Source organism: Schistocerca cancellata, chromosome 6, assembly GCF_023864275.1.
Source record: "Schistocerca cancellata isolate TAMUIC-IGC-003103 chromosome 6, iqSchCanc2.1, whole genome shotgun sequence".
Taxonomy (NCBI): Eukaryota; Metazoa; Arthropoda; class Insecta; order Orthoptera; family Acrididae; genus Schistocerca; species Schistocerca cancellata.
The window spans coordinates 402,725,452-402,746,225 of record NC_064631.1 but is presented as its reverse complement, the minus strand read 5'-3'; the positions used below and the strand labels follow the sequence as shown (position 1 = coordinate 402,746,225).

At 37.9% G+C, this 20,774-nt stretch overlaps 1 protein-coding gene across 1 annotated transcript in view; it reads right to left on the bottom strand.

Moving 5' to 3' along the window:
* LOC126191214 (COBW domain-containing protein 1-like) overlaps positions 1–15,043 on the bottom strand; it is a 524,606-nt gene extending 509,563 nt beyond the window's left edge. Inside the window, exons 1-2 of the mRNA XM_049932014.1 lie at positions 14,688–15,043; positions 5,658–5,754 (exon numbers count right to left, since the gene is read on the bottom strand). Of these exons, the coding sequence (XP_049787971.1) occupies positions 5,658–5,754; positions 14,688–14,859 (269 nt within the window). The 5' untranslated portion in view covers positions 14,860–15,043. The remainder of the gene's footprint in view (positions 1–5,657; positions 5,755–14,687) is intronic.
* Between the last annotated feature and the right edge of the window lie 5,731 nt (positions 15,044–20,774).

Genomic DNA, 20,774 nt, shown 5'->3' with positions numbered 1-20,774 from the left:
GCTGAGACCTGGATAAAGGAATACATTTATTTCTAAAAGCATCAATTACAGGCCAAACCTTTCAGAGTTTGTCTTTTGTGTCATGATCTTCCAAATTATTTACAAAATGCAGATTATTACATAATTTTTAGTGTCTATCTCTTATCATGGTTGATGATACAAATGGAATATCAAGTTGCATATTGAAACTTCCTGGCAGATTAAAACTGTGTGCCAGGCCAAGACTCAAACTCGGCCTGGCACACAGTTTTAATCTGCCAGAAAGTTTCATATCAGTGCACACTCCGCTGCAGAGTGAAAATCTCATTCTGAAAGTTGCATATTCCAGTAAAGTCTTGCCTGGGGCAATTTCAATGTACCCATCAACATCTCAATGTCGACAAGGGACAAAATTTTGTTTGTAACAAGATTTTTTGAGTTTTGACAATCACATAAATTAGTTTGTCCTGCAACATTTTTCCAGAAATTTTTATCGAAGTACTCAAAGAAAAACTGAAGGGTTTCTCAGTTCACCATCTGTTTGTTCTTCAAAGTTGTTGTAAGAAGGCTGTTGCTATTACACATCCTGCAAACAAATTGTGCCACTGAAAAATAGTGATCTAAATCGAGTCAGACGACACACAGAACTACACCAATGTATTGCTTACTTAGATAGCATTCATCTTACTGGACGACAGTGAGAAGATGAAACTGATGTCCCAGAATTGTGTGCATCATTGTTAGATGCAGATGCTTCAGAAGTAACATCCACATTGCATGCTTCAACTTCAAGCACACCAATTCATTCAGTTGAAGTTTGAAGTCCATCAACAGGATCTTCATCTTTGTCTGACAAGGAACTCAAGTCACTCGTCTCAAGTAGTTATATAATTTCATCGTCTGTTAAAGCTGAGAAGAAAATTAAGTAAAGTGAAGGTAACTTTTGGAGTAACTGGTAACTGTCGAAAGAAATTAAAGTGAACCTAATACCAAAAGTAAAAATTTTAGAGCTTTTACCAAGATTAGAACCCAGGACCTATGTATTATAAATTTAGCATGCTACCCATTACACCCACAAAGACTTTGCTCCTAAGCTACAGTGTTAGTAGCTAAACTTTAAGACTTTAATTCAGATTACATTTTACATTACAATTTTGCAATGAGATCAGTTTTAGCATTAGTACCACTACATTCTGTGAGCCAAGACCTGATGCACACAAATGTGTAGTTCAAAATTCAACAGTTGATGTTTGTAAAACTACGAAACTATCATTTTAACTGCATGCACATATCACTTCCTTGATGTCTTGTTTCAAGTAAGACATGAGAAAAACAGTAATACAATTCAAAAACAAGTATTGTAACTGAATTTATCTTTCTCATGTGTCGCAGATGACACCATCCTTCAGATTGGAAGTTTCACGATGCAAGACGACCCCCAAAACTGACTTGTGCATGAGCTAGTGGCAAAAACAGAAACCGCATGATGTGCACAGTCGTGCACATCAGGTCTCAATTCAAGAAAATGACACTTGGCAGGATGACACTACAAAGACCTGAAGTGCACATATGTGTACATTGCGACTGAAGAGGTTTTAGTTGACATAAGCCACCACACATTAAAACTATAGTGTAGCATATAACTATACATTAAAGAGTCCTACAAAATAAGAACAATAAAAAGGCAACCAGATCTAACAACAGTAGAGAGGGAATGAGCAGAGGAGTGAAGAGGGAATAAAGAACAGAGGTGAATATTAAAGTCAGAGCCACTCACATCTTGGAATGAAATGACAGAGTATATGCTACTGAAATTTGAATACAAGATCACAACCTTGTTAATGCATGGCACGTCAATGTACTGGTATGGCAGTGGGGGACTAAAATCCCAATTCTTCACATATATCATCTCTGGAGAATCCTTGATTCCCTCATCTTTAAGGGACAGTAGTAGCTACAGTCTCCCTCAGCTGACTCAGTTTCGATCAGAATATGCTTAGAATAATGTTATCTTCCTGCTTGCTTATCAACTGACTGAATGCTTTTCTACAGGATTTAAGGAAGAATTTGTGCATGCAGTGACAGCTTGAATCCGTTATCCACTTATGATGGATCCATTTTCCAAAATATATTTATGGCAATTTGCTGCAGGAGTAATATTTACTGTTACATTTTAGTTTCATCAGTATGTACTGTACGTCCTTAATTCACAATCAACATGTGTGGGCTGACAAGAATCCGCACGCAATTGTGCAATCACATCATCAACACAGATTTTCTATGAACGTTTGGGCAGGCATTGTTGGTGATGTCTTGATTGGGCCCCATGTCCTTCCACCTACGCTCAATGGAGCACGTTATCATGATTTCATACGGGATACTCTACCTGTGCTGCTAGAACATGTGCCTTTACAAGTACGACACAACATGTGGCTCATGCACGATGGAGCTCCTGCACATTTCAGTCGAAGTGTTCGTACGCTTGTCAACAACAGATTCGGTGACCGTTGGATTGGTAGAGGCGGACCAATTACACGGCCTTCACACTCTCCTGACCTCAACCCTCTTGACTTTCATTTATGGGGGCATTTGAAAGCTCTTGTCTACGCAACCCCGGTACCAAATGTAGAGACTCTTTGTGCTTGTACAGTGGACGGCTGTGATACAATACGCCATTCTCCAGGGCTGCATCAGCGCATCAGGGATTCCATGCGACGGAGGGTGGATGCATGTATCCTCGCTAACGGAGGACATTTTGAACATTTCCTATAACAAAGTGTTTGAAGTCACGCTGGTACGTTCTGTTGCTGTGTGTTTCCATTCCATGATTAATGTGATTTGAGAGAAGTAATAAAATGAGCTCTAACATGGAAAGTAAGCATTTCCGGACACATGTCCACATAACATATTTTCTTTCATTGTGTGTGAGGAATGTTTCCTGAAAGTTTGGCCGTACCTTTTTGTAACACCCTGTACAGGCAATAATTTATTTGCTCTGGCATTATTAATCTGATGAAATTACTGAGAGCAGATTGTCATCTGTCATACAAAGATTAAAGGTTTTCATATAGAATTTTCAAGTGAGTAAATTAAATGTGTTTCAAAGTGTCCACTCGCTGAGAAATTGCATACCAAAACTGGAAGATTTGTTACAACAATACAGGCAACTATAAAAACATGCTGGAAAAGATTTATTTATTTATTTTTCAAAAATTTGAGGAGGTAGCACATGCAAATGCTTTCAATGTCACTAATATTCAAGAAGTTATCCAGTTCTTGGTCAATTGTAGCTCAAGAGGGACAAGATTCATTCATGGAATTGAAGTTATTAGAGAAAGAAATAAAGCTTTTGACAGAACAACAATGGCCATGAAAACACATGAAGGATGCAAATAATAGGTTCAAAATTTTGGTCATTGTATATTTCTGAAGTGATAATATGAACGTTACATATTAACATATCTGAAAATGATGCTAGTAGTTTCACACATAATATGGATATTTAACTTACTATGGGAAAGAACAAAGTTGCCTAAGTAACTCTCACCGAGCAGCTTTTCAGCATTATGGCACTTTTTGAGGTGTGTATATTTTGACTGACAACTTTTCAGGAAAATACTTCTTGCATTTATCATGCAGGCACTGGGTATATGAAATCATTCTCAGAAGAAGTTCTGGGGAAAAGATGAGCTGTTGAGATACAAGTCTGTCTGTACCAATCCTGAAAATTACTGTTAATAAATTCCAAACTGTAATTTGACATAAAATGGCCAAGCAACAATTGGGCCAAGTGATGTATGCTAACTTGAATCCTGAATTTTGTATCAGGGAACAGCAACCCAAAAAATATACTGAATTTTTAGAACTAACTGTAACCTCTGTTGTCGAAGCATTACCTTGTGGAGCATATTTCCATGCCCTAGGGGTGATCCATCACGCAAAGTTAATGGCAAATGCTATTTAACACTTCAAACTGTTTGTATTCTGAAATGAATCTTAAATACCACTTCAAAAGGAGACTGTAATTTGTCATGTTTGTATTTTCCTAATAATTGTGCATTTAGAAGCAAAAGTCTGTGGCCTTTCTAAACCTAAAGCATCAAATATTAATGTCAGTAATTTTTCAATACTTTACAAAATATCACACACTCTACTGTGATACCTCTTCATTGTGTTATGTCCTTAACCAAGTGGTGTACCAAGGTTGTGATTGATGAGCACACACTGGGATAACAACTGTTTATTAACCATGAACTAAACTAACTAAAGTTTCTGAGGACAAACGTCCACACAATTTGATTAAAACTGAAATGCCAATCTTTGATGATACCTAGATGGTGCTCACTATGACAAAGTCCATGAATGATGTAGTGGCAATTTGCATGGAGGTGCCATGGAAGAGTAGCGACACGTTTCCACAAGGCTATGGGCTTGTGGACAGTCCACCCATGAATAGCCAGGTGCGATAGCGCCATGGTCCCAAGAGGCAGTAGATTGTAGCAGTCCAGAGACAAGTCTAGTGAAGTGGGTCACAGTGAAGGGAGGTATTTCTCAAAATTGGTCCTCTGCTAATGGATAAACCACCTTTTATGATTACCAGTTTATGTCATCCCATGGCAATGTGAGTGCTTAAAATGTGGGCCAGGATGTGGCTTACTATTCCTTAACTTGAATCGTCTTCATAGCTGCTACAAGATTGCAGTTTTGATCACTGGTTAATAATTCTGTTTCCTGCAATTACCTTGCACAGCCTGCTATATGTTGAAGGCTAAATCATGTTATCAAAGAACTCATTCAATGTGTTTTAGTTAGCACTGCTAATATCATAATCATGACTGAAAATTCTTCCTAATTATTTGGAAAAACATATATGATTGTTCACACAATTCCAGTTATATACAGGATGTGAAATATTACAACAGAGAGAAACCATAACAGGCAAGTTCAACACCAAATAACGGACACACTGATTTGGCACATAATATTTACCAATTACCAATCTTATTATTTCAATTTGAGTAGCCATATTTCATTTTTTACAGTTTTTTAAAGATGATTAAAATTAAATGCCAACAATGACTAAATTATTAAACTGCTTTCTACATAGCAGTAGTTACCTGTTTTGGGTAGTTGTTCTCTTCTTCAGATAGCTACATATAAGTGTTATGCAACAAATTTAGCACCATGTTCTTTCTTGCTCTGTACAGACAGACACAACTTGATTTGGTTGTGGTAGTTTTCATGGACAAGAATGGGATAACTGATTAGAAATCCAGATTAAAAAAAAAATTGCCAACTTAGGTGCAATCCTGTTTTGGACACTGCAGACCTTCACTGTACACCATTTTACAAAAACATATCAAGCCAGAGCATAGTCACATCATCATCTTACATGCACATTACTAACGCTTCTTTCATTCTTACCCGTGGAAATTGCCGCAATGTGAAATGAATTATCATTTATACAGCAAAGCAGCCAACATGTTACTATTGTCACACTCAGTGTCATGTACATACGCATGAATGTAGCTGTGTGAAGCTGGCCACATGTAAACGAAATCAGAATAGTTTGAATTAAGAGAGTAGTTCCACAATAACAGTTTCACTGAGACATGTATGCACACAACACAAGTGTGGTTATCTATAACATACAAGGCACATAGTAAAGTCTCTCTTACTTGACAGAGCAACACAGGCAACCATTTCTGAGCTCCAACCACTCTTCATATAATTCTCCATCCTGCCCAACAGAGACACTCTTCTCTAAAGCACTGCCTGTAAAGATACGAAACACACAAATATTTTAAAGTCAACTATTGTACAGATTTCCTTTGAATGACATCAGCTACTGGAACTTTACATTTAGATGGTAAAATATCGAAGAAAATACTAAATAGAAGGTGTTACAAATGACATGCTTGTTCTATATCAATTTCTACAGTCTGAATACATTTAACTTTAGCTTCTGACAAACACTGCATATGGTCTATGGATTATATGTGCAGCTGATCTCTCCCACACTTTTTCAAACATGAGGTTGCAGTAGTGACAGACTTTTCTGATCCTACACTGGATGCCAGTTATGTAGTGATCCTCTACTCCTACCAGCCAAATAGGTTACATCACAACATTGGAAATAAAGGTGACAAGTATTTAGTGTACAAAATAAGCTGCAATGATTGTGATAAGGTTTATATAGGACAAACCAGAAGGAAATTCATCGCAAGGTTTAAAGAATACTCCTACGAGGGAGTGGCAGCACATTGATGACACAACAGTCAGACACTCAGAAACATCAATCAGATAAGTGAACGTTTGGAAATATTAAAAGTATTACACAGAACCAGAAAGGCATATGGCTTAAACATATTGGGAAACCTAGATATTTTTAACCACAAAAACAGATATCCAAAAACAATTTTGAATGATCTTTTGATATTTTTCGAGAACAGACAGTGAGACGTACTGACTGTGACGTGCTCTCCTGTTGGTGACTAGGCCATACTTCATGTCACTTCTGCTGGGCTGGCAGAGCTCCCACTGGTGAGCACCAAACAACCTACCTCAGGGAGCAAGCTACTGTTGGTTCCACAAAAAGGACATGTCTACCAAACTATTTTAATTCAATAACTATATTGTTTTATTCTCTACAATATGTTTATAAGTTTACAGATTTTGGGTATTGTTTGACTACATTTTAGTTCACAGCAAACAGCTTCTCATTTATCAGATGCCTGCAATTATAACAATAAGTGCTACTTTTATAATCACTGCATCATGATAAGGTAAAAAATATATTTAATACTAAAGCTCATGATGCTGTTACATAGATATTATTGTGTAGCAGTTTAAACGAATACTTGTGGCTTGTTTAGAGAAGTAACTGGCACCTTCTGAAAAGCTAATTGCACAAGTATGGAATTATACTCATTTAAATCATTTTTTATAATCTGTCTGTGAATGTTTATATTTTACAGTGAAGTTGTCTTTTTATAAGTATGGAGAAAAAATATACACATATATAAGTAATAATATAAAATTCAAAGGTAATGTCCCCAGCACTAACGCCAACTATCAACTAAAACTTATGAATTTGAAAAAAATGTTGAATTAAGCTATTAGTTGGCACCCACTTAGGTACAGGTTTCAGGAGTGACACAGAACTTTCTTTTATAAGTTCTAAGCTTTCCGGTGAGTGTATCTTTAAAAATATTTTTTAACTTTATTAATTATTATCTCTTGTTAGCTTGTTGTTGTATAACAAATGCCTGTCTCTAATTATGTTCCTTTCATCTCAATTGCTGATATCTGATGATGGCAGTGGCCAAAACATCGTAAGAAATCAAGAAATTTTAGTAAGCGAACTAGACTTTTTTTCCAGAAAATATTCACAATGATCACAGACTCATAAAGAAAATTCATTCCCTTTATTAATAAGCCTTCATTGTCTGCCTCGACAGGGTCATCTCTTGGGTTGAACTCATAAATGTCTCATACCGAGGTCCAGCACCCATTCAGTGTTTTGAATAATCAGCCAACAATGCTGAATGCAGACAACTCAAATGACTACACGACAGCAATTTCTGCTGATCAGTAATATCAAACAGATAATTATAAGCCAATTTCATGTGTGTGCTATTGTTTATAATTGTTTGGCCTCCCCCTTCTGTACCTTCTGGAAAATCAGTATTTGAACCAGAAGTAATACATTATTCTGGCGATGGTAAGGAGTGTTATTGACTAGTCAGACTTCTAACTTCCTCACTCTTTTTTGGTAATTCTCTTCCCTCTAACAGTTCATTAGATTTCACCTGTGTGTCTAAATAACACACCACATGCTACTTACATTGGTTACCAGGCTTCACATATCTTCTCGTGTGAAAAATACGGTTTACATCTAGTATCACCTCAGGCAACACAGCATTGTGGGCAGTATACAACAAATGAAATAGCAGGCTGGACTTTGACTGCACTTCACAGTATCCTGATACATACTCTCACTAAAAACATTTGTAAGCAGACAAGGAATGCAGCATGTCACAACTGACCTCGACGCCAGAAAGTCGAGCAATGGGCAAGTACCGAGGGGAGATATGATGTTCGTTCCACAAGCAGCCAAAGATTATATAGCAAACTTGTGCAGAAAGATTTATAGGTGTCTTGAAAAAGGCATGTATCACATTACTCATTGATAACAGATTTCAAACAGCAGTCTATTGAGTTTTTCCATGTTGTGTGGTTACATTATAAGTGACAGTTTTTGTTTTGGCCATGAGCTACTTAACGCAGCACCACAATAATATTGTAATTGTAAAGCATAACACATCTGCAGGCTCTACGCATCCTGTCATTTACAGCTGCATCATCACACTATAAATTAATATCATTGCACAATAAATTAATAACAATGTCAATTTTAAACACTACAAATATATTAAAACTGACACACTACAAATGGGATAACTGTACAAAAGCCATCTTACAACTTATTTCCAGTTGTACAGTCATTACTTGGTCATATTCTCTTCCATTCCTACTGGAAGTAAGTCACTGTCGGGACATTTTCCTATGCATACCATTGGTTTAGCACTTTCATTGGCCACATGACAGTCCACAAAAAGTCATCTATGAAATGTTCAGTATTAACTCAACCACAACTGCCTCTTTTATCAGCATACAAAAGCTTTTTCACTGCCTTTTGCTAACATTAATGGTTTATTAATAATACTGTGGAAATAAGGAAAGCATTCCTGTTGTGTCTTTAGGATCAGTATATTCAGCTCTGATTTTAATTTTGAATTTAATTTAAATTGGTCCTTGATTTCTCACAATAATAAAAAAAGACAGCCTGCTGATTAATAAGGTAATGAATTTGTTAGTAGGTTATTAGACAACTATGAGTCTTCATCTTTCAAACCATTTACAAACAGCTTTGAACGTAACACATCACTCTATAACTGCAGCTAACCGTTGTAAAATGCCATCTGTAGCTGGGAGTCACTAGAAAGTTCAAAGTACTGGAATTTGATAAGTATGACACAAGAAAGAATGAAATTTCTAAAGAAACAGAGACTACTGCAAAATAGGTACAAAACACAGCACCGGGCTGTAGATAGCAAGATGCTGAATGAAATGTGTTTGACAGTCAAGAGAGCAATGTGTGAAGCCTTGAATGACTACCATAGCATAATACTGTCAAATGATCTTTAACAAAACCCACAGAAATTCTGATAATGTGTAAAGGCTGTTAATGGCACAAATGTTCCTTTACACTGGAAAACCCAGAAGTATTGCCCAACTTAATTCTCATACCACAGAAGAGCTGAAAACCTTGTCATCATGGGAGATATGAATGCCGTTGTTGGGGAAGGTAAAGAAGAGGATGTGGCAGGGAATTTTGGATTAGGATTAAGAAATGAAAGAGGGGATAAACTTGTAGAATTCTGCCAAAGAAATAAACTTTGCATTACAAATACCTTCTTTAATCATCATCCAAGAAGAAGATATACTTGGAAAATGCCTGGTGACATTAACAGATACCAAATTGACTTCATATTAGTGAAGCAAAGATTTAAAAACCAAGTTAAGGACAGCAGATCATATCCAGGCTGTGATGTGGAAAGTGACCACATACTCGTTATGATGACGACTGAACTAAAGTTCAAGAACATTAAAAGAAGAAGTACATGTAAATGGGATTTGACAAACCTGAAAAACGAAAATACACTGAAGCACTATCAACTAGAAACAGACAAGAAAACAAATACACAGGGCTGCAATGACATCCAAAGCAGCTGGGAAAAAATAAAAACTGGTATTTTAGAAGCAGCAGAAAAAGTAATAGGAAAAGAAAGGACAGAGAAAAGGAAGGAATGGATCACTAATGACCTACTAAACATGATGGAAGAAAGAAGGAAATTAAAAAATTCTGTGAAGAAGGAAGACCAAGAGAAATACAAGAGTCTGAAAAACAGAATCAACAGAGAGGCAAAACAAGCAAGAGAAAAATACCTTGTTGATCTCTGTATTTCAGTTGAGGACAACATGAGCAAGGGAAATATCGACAAGGCCTATAAATGTGTGAGACATTGCTTTGGAGACAGAAGAAACAAGTGTAGGGCTGTGATGGATGAAAATGGCAATATGTTGGATGACGATGATGAAGTTGCAAGAAGATGGAAACAATATATAGGAAAACTGTACAGCGGACCAGACCTGTCTGAAAACATCATGGAAGAAGAAACAGAAGTAGATGCACACAACATAGGTGAACCTATATTAAAGGTAGAGTTTGAACTAGCTCTGAAAAAATTGAAAAACAACAAATCGCCTGGTATAGACAATATCCCAGCCGAACTTCTGAAATCTGGAGGAGCAAAACTGAATCAGGAGTTGTATAATCTTGTTTTCAACATGTACGAGCAGGGTAAAATTCCTACAGACTTTGAGAAAAACGTTATGATCCCCATTCCAAAGAAGGCAAATGCTACAAGATGTGAAAATTATAGGACACTCAGCCTAGTTACTCACGCCTCTAAAATATTAACCTCAATTATCCTAAAACGCATAGAACAAAAAGTCGAAGCTACACTCTCCGAAGACCAGTTTGGATTCCGGAAAGATAGAGGAACCAGAGAAGCAATATTTGCTCTAAAACTAATAATAGAGAAACGACTAGATAAGAACCTGAAAACATACATAGCTTTTGTAGATGTAGAGAAAGCCTTTGATAATGTTAAGTGGGATAAGATGTTTGAGGTACTCAAAAAAGTAGGACTAGACCATAAAGATAGAAAAATGATATGGAACCTGTACAAAAACGAGACAGCAGTTATCCGTGGACGGACAAAACAAGAAGAGGTGCAGATAAGGAAAGGTGTCCGACAAGGTTGCGCACTATCCCCTGTTATCTTTAACGTATACATTGAAGAGGCGCTGAAAAAAGTAAGGGAAAATTCACAGACAGGTGTAGTAATTCATGGCCAACGAATAGATATGATAAGATATGCCGATGATATAGCTGTCCTGGCTGAAAGTGAAGAAGATCTTGTAGTCCTACTGAATAGAATGGATAAAGTTATGGGTGAAGAATATAATATGAGAATTAATAAAGCAAAAACAAAAGTAATGGCATGCGACAAAGAAGATCAAGTGAAAGTCCAAGTTCATGTAGGCAATGAACTGCTTGAACAAGTTGATAAATTTACTTATCTGGGCAGTAATATTACCAGGGATGGAAGGAGCAAGGCAGAAGTGAGAAGTAGAATAGCTCAAGCAAAGGCTGCTTTTAACAAGAAGAAAAACATTAACGTCTAAGAGCATCAGCCTTGAAACCAGGAAAAGATTTTTGAAATCATATGTGTGGAGTGTGGCATGCTATGGGTGTGAAACATGGATTCTCGGGACAGAGGAACAGCAGAAGCTAAATTCTTTTGAAATGTGGTGCTATAGACGCATGCTCAAAATAAAATGGATTGACAAGGTCACCAACGAAGTGGTTCTGGAAAGAGCAGGTGAGAAGAGAAGCTTCCGGAGTTTCATTGTTAAAAGAAGAGTGCAATTTACAGGCCATCTATTACGACATAAAGGTCTCCTGAACACAATCATAGAGGGATATGTCGAGGGAAAAAGACCAAGAGGAAGACCACGACTGAGGTACATGGATCAAATCATGAAAGATGTGGGATGTGACACCTATAAAGAAATGAAGAGAAAAGCTGAAAGACGCACAGAATGGAGACAAGCTGCCATTGTAGCTGTTGCAAACCAATCCTTGGATTGACCACTACAGAAGAAGAAGAAGAGATGAGTGAAATAGATATTAGTCTCACTGATATTAAGAAAAAACTGAAATCGCTACAACTGAACAAAATCCCAAAGCCAATGGAACCCTTGTCAGATTCTATACCCAATTTGCAACTGAGTGAGCCCCTCTCTTAACTGCAATCTGTCGTAGATCCCTCAAACAAAAATGTGTGCTGAGAAATCACAGGTGACAGTCATCTACAAGGATAGCAGAAGTGATACACAAAACTACCATCCAGTATCATTAACATAAATTTTTTGTAGAATCTTAAAACATATTCTGAGCTCAAACACAATGAGGTTTCTTCAACAGAACTCTCAAAAACAGATCATGTGAAACCCAACTTGCACTTTTCTTGCATGACATCCGGAAAGCCATGGATCAAGGCAGTTAAGTAGATGCAGTAGGCTTTATTAATGATCTTGTGGACAATATTAATAGTAACCTCAGACTTTTCGTACCTGATGCTGTTATCTACAATGAAGTACAGTCAGAGGGGAGCTGTACAAATATCTACTCAGATTTTGATTTTAAGATTTCAAAGCTGTGCAATGGTTGGCACCTTGTTCTAAATGTTCAAAAATGTAAAACTGTGCACTTCACAAAATGGAAAAATGTAGTATCCTAGGAATATAACATTAGTGAGTCACAGTTTGAATCAGCAAACTCATACAAATACCTGCGTGTTACCCTTGTTTGGGACATGAAGTCGAATGATCACATAGGCTCGGTCACAGATAAAGCACATGTCAGACTTTATATCTAAAAACAAAGATGATGTAACTTACCAAATGAAAGTGCTGGCATGTTGATAGACACACAAACAAACACAAACATACATTTGTTGTAGAATCTTAGAACATATAATTTTAGAATATATAATTTTTCCATGTGGAATATTTCCCTCTATTATATACATGTCAGACTTTGGTTTATTGGTATAATACTAAGGAAATGCAATCAGTCTACACAGGAGATTGCTTACGAATCCCCTTGTGATCCATCCCGGAGTTTTGCTCATGTGTGTGGGACCCATACCAAAGAGAACTAACAGGGGATATTGAATGTATACAAAGAAGGGCAGCACAAATGAGAGTCTTAAAGAGAGAGGGAAATTATTCGGAGAGTGTCTACTAACAAAGTTTCAGGAAGCGGCTTTAAATGATGACTCTATGAATATACTTCAACTCACCACATACCACTCCCACTGGGAACATGAGGATAAGATTAGATTAATTAAAGCACACACAGAGGCATTTAAACAATCATTTTTGCCACACTCCATACATGAATGGAACAGAAAAAAGTCCTAATAGCTGGTATAGTGGGACGTACCCTTTCCAATGTACTGCACAGTGGTCCACAGAGTATAGATGTAGAGAAGGGCATAGCAAAAGCAAAAACATTATCAAAGAAAAGGATGTAGCTGCCAGAAGGGAAACAAAATAGAAAACAATATTTAGGCCTACACTAGATTGGTCAAAACTAAAGGTTTGAAGAAGGTATGGTTATTACAGTTGCAAGACAAACACAAACATGCTTCAGCCAGTGCAATCTACCAAAATGACCATAATGACCATGTGCACTTTGCCAAATAGGATTTTCCTTGTTAAATGCACCTCACACCAACCACCACCACCTCAAACCAAGGATGTGTATCCTTCTCCTTAGTGTCTGCCAAATCTTATAACAAGAAAGATCATTCCAGAAGAACTTGTTGCCAATGAGCAAGGTTTCTGTGCAGATCATGAAAAATACAAACTGAAAAAGGACATAAATGTGGTATTATTGGTCCTCTCTATAATCACATTCCTAAAATAATCTTGGACCTGTAGCAGATGAGAAGATGGAACAGTCCCCAACTCTGGGACAGCTGAGAAAACAAGAAAGAAACATGATAATGTGATGTGTTAATTTTGGAACCCCAAATATGTTGATAACGTCTTGATGACTATATCATGGGTATCTACACTGGCTAGTAACCCCCTCCCCACTTTTACCACAATCTTGCCTGTGGTGACAGACTGATGTGTTGCATAACCTGAGATCTAGATTATGTTGCAAGGTGACAATACGGTTGCAGTTTGGGGAAACCAACACATGTGAATGCAAAACAAAGGTTGTAATAAAGGGAGAGACATGGCCCTACTTAACTCTTACCCCACTGTTACCTTGAACAGTCAAGTACATTTATCATTCTTAAAATACTGTATTCATATGTCACATAGGGATATGGCACTTCACAGTAAGCCTACTCCATAGCATCAGTATGTGAAGTGCTAAATAATACAGACCGTTTACAGAGGAGGCATACTGAACAAGTAAAACAAGTCAAAATCTTTATCTGTCACTAATACCATATTGTACGAGTTCTTACACAACTGGTATCAGTGTCCTGGTATGATATATGTAATTTTTTCAATGATTTAAAAATGAAGTTGCTACAGTGCTCCGATGCTGATACTTTGATAAAAAGGAATAATACTGACAACGATTGCTTCACAGCATCCTTTGAAAGAACTCAAAGACAGTAGAATTTAACTGTAGAATTCACGGATATATTTCTGATACAAGGACATCAATGGAATGCAAACGAGTAAGCCTGTATGACTCCCTTATTTTCATTCTATATTATGCTCAACGAACCATTCACACGCGTGGAGGTTCTGTAAGTTTCTACACGAGGTAGAAATGATGTCTAACGAAAATTTGCCCTCTGCATCATCCCAATCCCATGACTGGCTTTTGAAACGTTCTATAATACTTAATTGACTTTCCCCACCCAAATCTGCACCAGGTACTTAGACTGATTCACGCGTTGTTAGGTGATAATCAAACGGTTATACAACCATCATACGAGATAGTGACATGTATATATTTACATATAGTGTTTTTGTTTTACCTTCCCCAAACTCGTTTAAAATTACTGCAATCTTCTTTTCGTGCTGTTCTGTTAAAATATAGTTAAGAAGTGTTGTTTTCCCTGCGCCTAGATAACCAGTTATTATTGTTACTGGCACTGGCTGGAAAACAGCTGGAACCAATTCTGGGACATCCTCATCCGATGATTCCATAATTACTACTCGATTACAGTCTAAAATTTTACAAAAGTTATCACTTATTGACACTTCGTACACACAAATTTTCAAAACATACACAAGTTCGGCATTTCGCTTTTGTTTTCTAGCAAGTTAGCCAATATTGCAAGACAAAACTTCTTTCTTTTACAGAAATGTCTTTATTAGCTATTTGATCTGCAACGCTTGATGCTCACACTGAGGGACGATTCTAAATAAGCTTCGAATAAAGTTATCGTTGACGTTCTGTAGAGGAATTTTACAAAGCCCAACAGGTCGATTCAAGGTTATTAAAAACAGAGCTGGGCCCGAAGCGAAGAGGACTGCGAGTGACTTGCGCGGTGACGTCACTATAAGAGCAAACTGCAAACTGCAAAGCGAGGGAGCGGCTGGCGGAGCGAGTGGCTGATCAGCACAAATAACTACTTATCACTACAATCAGTTCCCACGAAATTCTTTAAAACTGTTGGTTTACCTGTTTAGATGTTAGTAGCGGCTGAAGAGTGCCATTGCCAGGATTTTCGCTTATATGTTGCTGCCGCCTTTTGCATTTTAAGCTTCATATTAAGGAAGCGCATGCGAATGGAAAGTCTTGTTCTAGCGTACCGCTGGATGATTTCCGGTGAAAAACCAGCTTACTTAGTTTGGACAGCAGCGATATGTTTTTACTATATTTCTTTCCTTCGAAATACTCTCTAAAACGATAAAATCATTAAAATCAGTTCAAACTGTGATGCTTTATGTAGCCAGTCATCTGTCGGAACTGTAAGCCCACCGCGAGATAGGATTTCAATCCAGCCAAAATGTGGATTCACATTTGACGGAACGGAACGCCAAAACATTCCACAGTGCACTTCAAACGGTGGCAGTCATACAGGACGCCAACGAAACGGAAAAGAACGAGATCTGGCAATATCCCCATCGCGTCGTCTGAGATCTAATCAAATTGTTTCTCCTACGAAAGATCGGGAACTACAGTTTAACTCTGTAGCTATGTGTTTTCAACCCATTTGAATGCTTCTCGCACAACGCGATAGTTTCTACTGCTTGTCTTCATGCTTGCCGAACCCTACCTTGGCCAGCAGGTCCACCGGATCTCTCCCCAAATGCGAATGTTTGCATCACTATGGGCAGAGCCCTACAATCGGCTTGGGATTTTGACTGTCTAACGCGCCATTGGGATAGAATTTAGTACGATATTGTTGGAATTGTGTGAACAATATATTTCGTGTGTGATGGAGCAAAGTGCACTGTGTAAAATAGACCTCTTTGGCATTGCCTAACACTCTTTGATTATTGTGTTGTGTTCACTGGAATCTTGTTTTGTTCTTGAGTGTGCAAATACAGTTATTAGTAAGATGTCCCTTTTCTCCTTAATACTTATTCAGCTGCGCAAAATTCCAATAGGTTATGGGCCCAGCGTGCATTTGGAATAAGTATATCAACAAAATAGTAAGGAGAAAGTATTGGAAAAGTTCCAATTTACGTGAAGTGCGAGTGATCCTTACAAGACGATCGCAATTTTTTTCCGCATTATTTTTCGGTGTTCTTTACGGCAATAAAAAGCAAGTTACCGTTAAGAATGAGTGCGGCACAAATTCCACAGATTGAAAGACTTATAGGTCGCGAAAACTATGCAACCTGGAAGTTCGCAGTAGAAGCGTATTTACGTTTAGACGACCTATGGGACGTGGTAGATGGGACAATGGAATCCACAGATCAGAATTATTCAAGTAAGGATAGGAAAGCAAAATCAAAATTGATATTACTGATTGATTCGGTGAATTATGTTCACGTTGAAAAAGCTGCTACAGCGAAAGAAGTCTGGGACAATTTACGAAGTGCATTCGAGGATGGTGGTCTTACGAGAAAAGTAGGATTATTACGCGAGTTAATTACTACTCGTCTGGACAAATGTAAGAGTGTAGACGAATACGTTAACAAAATATTAACCACGTCGAACCGACTGAGAAACATCGGATTCGAGATCGCTGAAGAATGGATAGGAACATTGCTTTTGGCAGGACTGCCCGAAAGGTATGCACCTATGATTATGGGACTTGAAAGCTCGGGTATACCAATCACAGGCGACAGTGTTAAGGTGAAAATCCTACAGGACGTAAAGAGTGCTCCAAGCTGTTGTACATTGGAGAAGGAAGGTGCGTCTGCTCTCTACTCAAAAAACAAAAAGAAGAAACCGGTGAGGTGCTATAAATGTCAGAAGATGGGACATATTGCGTCTCAGTGCAAAGAAAAAGTAAGCCCAGGATCAGACACTCAGCGAAGGAGGTATGTTACTGATAGCCCAGAGAGAAGGACCAATAACAAAGGTAAAGCACTCTCATGTTTTTATTCTTTTGGTGGGATGAGCAACCGTAATATGGAATGGATTTTAGACTCAGGTGCATCTGTGCATATTGTTAGAGATAAATCACTTCTTTATGACACCAAAAATAAGACTCATATGGGGATATCTACTGTTGATGGCAACAAACTCCAGTGTCACCTGGCTGGGAAACTAGATCTACATGTAAGTGTAAATGGTGAATCAGATATGGTTACAGCACACAATGTTCATTATGTGAAAAATGTGGCAACTAACCTGCTGTCTGTAGGGGAAATTGTCAAGAAAGGAAATACAGTCACCTTTGACATGCAGGGTGCAAGAGTAATCAGTGAAAGTGGTGAAGTTATAGCTACAGCAAGTAACGAAAGGGGTATTTTTAAGTTGGATATCATTGACAGTAAACATAAAAATGTTAGTGATTCAGTATATTCAGCAGAAGGTTTTTTATGGCACCGGAGGCTTGGACATCTAAATAGAAAGAGTATGTCTATAATAAAGGATATGGTAAAGGGAATACAGAATTTTAGTGTGTCCAAGGATCCTTGTGAGACATGTATAAAGGGAAAACAAGCAAGGTTACCCTTCAAGACTAGTAAGAGTAAATCCACAGAAGTCTTACAGTTAATCCACACAGATGTATGTGGTCCGATGGAGTGTGAATCCATAGGTGGGAGTAATTATTTTCTTACGTTTATTGATGATTACTCACGATATACTCATGTTTATTTCCTTAGTTCTAAAGACCAAGTGAGTGATATCTTTGAGGAATATTGCAATATGGTTGAAAGATGGACAGGAAAGAAGATCAAGATCATCAGGTCTGATAATGGGAGAGAATATATTAACCAGAAATTGAAGAAACTTCTGGCAGAAAAGGGAATCAGGCATCAAACTACCATAAGGTACAGCCCATCTCAAAATGGGGTTGCTGAGAGGGCTAATAGGACCATTGTTGAGAAAGCAAGGAGCATGATGACTGACGCTGAATTATCCAAAGATTTTTGGGCATAGGCAGTGTCAACAGCTGTATATTTGAACAATAGATCACCTACAAAAGCATTAAAGAGTAGAACCCCTTATGAAATATGGGTAGGAAAGAAACCTGATCTAAGCAATATAAGGGTTTTTGGGTGTGATGCAATGGCACATATTCCAAAACAGCTAAGAGGAAAGTGGGATCCAAAAGCTAAAAAGTATATTTTTGTAGGCTATTGTGAAAATTCATAGGGCTACCGATTAATGGATCCATTGATTAAAGAGATTGTCACAAGTAGAGATGTAATATTCTTTGAAAATAGAAAGGACTCAGAAGAGAGCAAAACCACTAAGTCAACTGCACCCAGTTCAGAAGGTGAAACCTTGTGTGAGGAAATAGGAAGTGAAGAAGAGGAAGACGACAGCCAAGGACAAATGGAAGCAATTTATGATGACAATGAGTTAGAGGATGAAAAACATGAAGAAACTAATGTAAGGCGTTCTTCTCGTGTACCAAAACCGAAGGAATATCCGGATTTTGAGATGTATACAGCACAGTGCTTTAATGATGAGCCAAGAACAGCAGAAGAAGCAATGAGTGGCCCAAACTCTCAAGAATGGAAAGAAGCGATGAAGAGAGAATTAGAATCTTTATATCAAAACGAAACCTTTGAATGGGTAGATATGCCAGGAGATAAGAAACCACTGCAAGCAAGATGGGTATTCAATTTGAAGAACCCTGAAAGCTCATCACCAAAATACAAAGCAAGACTTGTGGTAAAAGGATATTCACAAAAACAAGGGGTAGATTACGAAGAAACTTTTTCACCTGTAGTCAAGTATGCATCATTGAGATATCTTTTAGCCTTGGCAGTAAAACGAAATTTAATAATTCATCATATGGATGTTAAAACGGCATATTTAAATGGGAAATTGGAGGAGGAGATATATGTCATTCCACCAAGGGAAGCCATAAAAACCAGGTCAGAAAGTAAAAAGATTTGGCGTTTGAGAAAAAGTATTTATGGACTTAAACAAAGTGGACGTTGCTGGAATCGATGTCTACATGAAACTCTAATAAATATGAATATGAAGCAATCCAAGGCAGATCCCAGCATTTACTATAAAGGGAGTAAAGGGAGAAAAGAAGAAATAATAATAATGGCGATATGGGTGGACGATTTCTTTATCCTGACCGAAAGTGAAGGCCAAATGAGAATTTTCAAGAAACAGCTGCAAACCAAGTTTAAGGTGCATGATTTGGGAGAAGTTAAACGTTATTTAGGTATGCAAATTACTAAGGATGAAGAAAGACAAGAATTGAGCATAAGTCAATCATCATACACGGAAAAAATATTAAAGAAGTTTGGCATGAGTGATTGCAAACCCATAAGTACTCCAATGGAAGTAGGAGTGAAGTTAAGTGTAAATGAGACTGATGTGGAATGTGACAAGAATGTTCCTTATTTAGAAGCAGTAGGGAGTCTGTTATATTTGTCTCAAACATCACGACCCGACATTGCTTTTGCCACCAATGCAGTGAGCAGATATTGCAGAGACCCAAAGGAAAAGCACTGGAAAGCTGTAAAGAGGATATTCCGATACCTAAGAGGAACCTCAAACTATGAGCTAAAATACCATAGAGATGGTAACGCAAAACTAGAGGGATATAGCGATGCGGACTGGGGGAGTGAATTGGGAGACAGATACTCCACCACTGGCTGCTGTTTTAAATTAATGGGGGGCCTCACATCATGGTCATGTCAAAAGCAAAAAACTGTTGCATTGAGCACCGTAGAGGCCGAGTATATGGCACTATCCTACACCACACAGGAAGCATTATGGCTACGAACATTAATAAGTGAAATAGATCCCAATTTAATTGAGGAACCTACAACCATCTTCTGTGACAATAAAGGAGCCATAAACCTAGCTAAAAATGATGTTACTAGTGCTAGGACAAAGCATATTGATATACGGCACCATTTCATTCGGGACCACGTAGAACAACAGAACATTGCCGTGGACTATCTGCGTACAGAAGACATGTTAGCTGACCTTCTGACCAAACCCTTGGAAAGGGAGAAGTTTGAGAAGATTGTGGGACTATTTGGTTTATCTTGTGGAAGCAACACACAAAATATAAGTTCAAGAAGGGGTGTTGGAATTGTGTGAACAATATATTTCGTGTGTGATGGAGCAAAGTGCACTGTGTAAAATAGACCTCTTTGGCATTGCCTAACACTCTTTGATTATTGTGTTGTGTTCACTGGAATCTTGTTTTGTTCTTGAGTGTGCAAATTTAGTTATTAGTAAGATGTCCCTTTTCTCCTTAATACTTATTCAGCTGCGCAAAATTCCAATAGATATCCCTCAGGAGAACATCCAACAACTCTTAAAAATAAATGCCAAACCGAATAACTGTTTGCGTAAAGGTGAGTAGGCTACACACTTGTATAAAAAAGCCGGCCGAGCGGTGCTAGGCGCTATCTGGAACCGCGCGATCGCCACGGTCGCAGGTTCGAATCCTGCCTCGGGCATGGATGCGTGTGATGTCCTTAGGTTAGTTAGGTTTAAGTAGTTCTAAGTT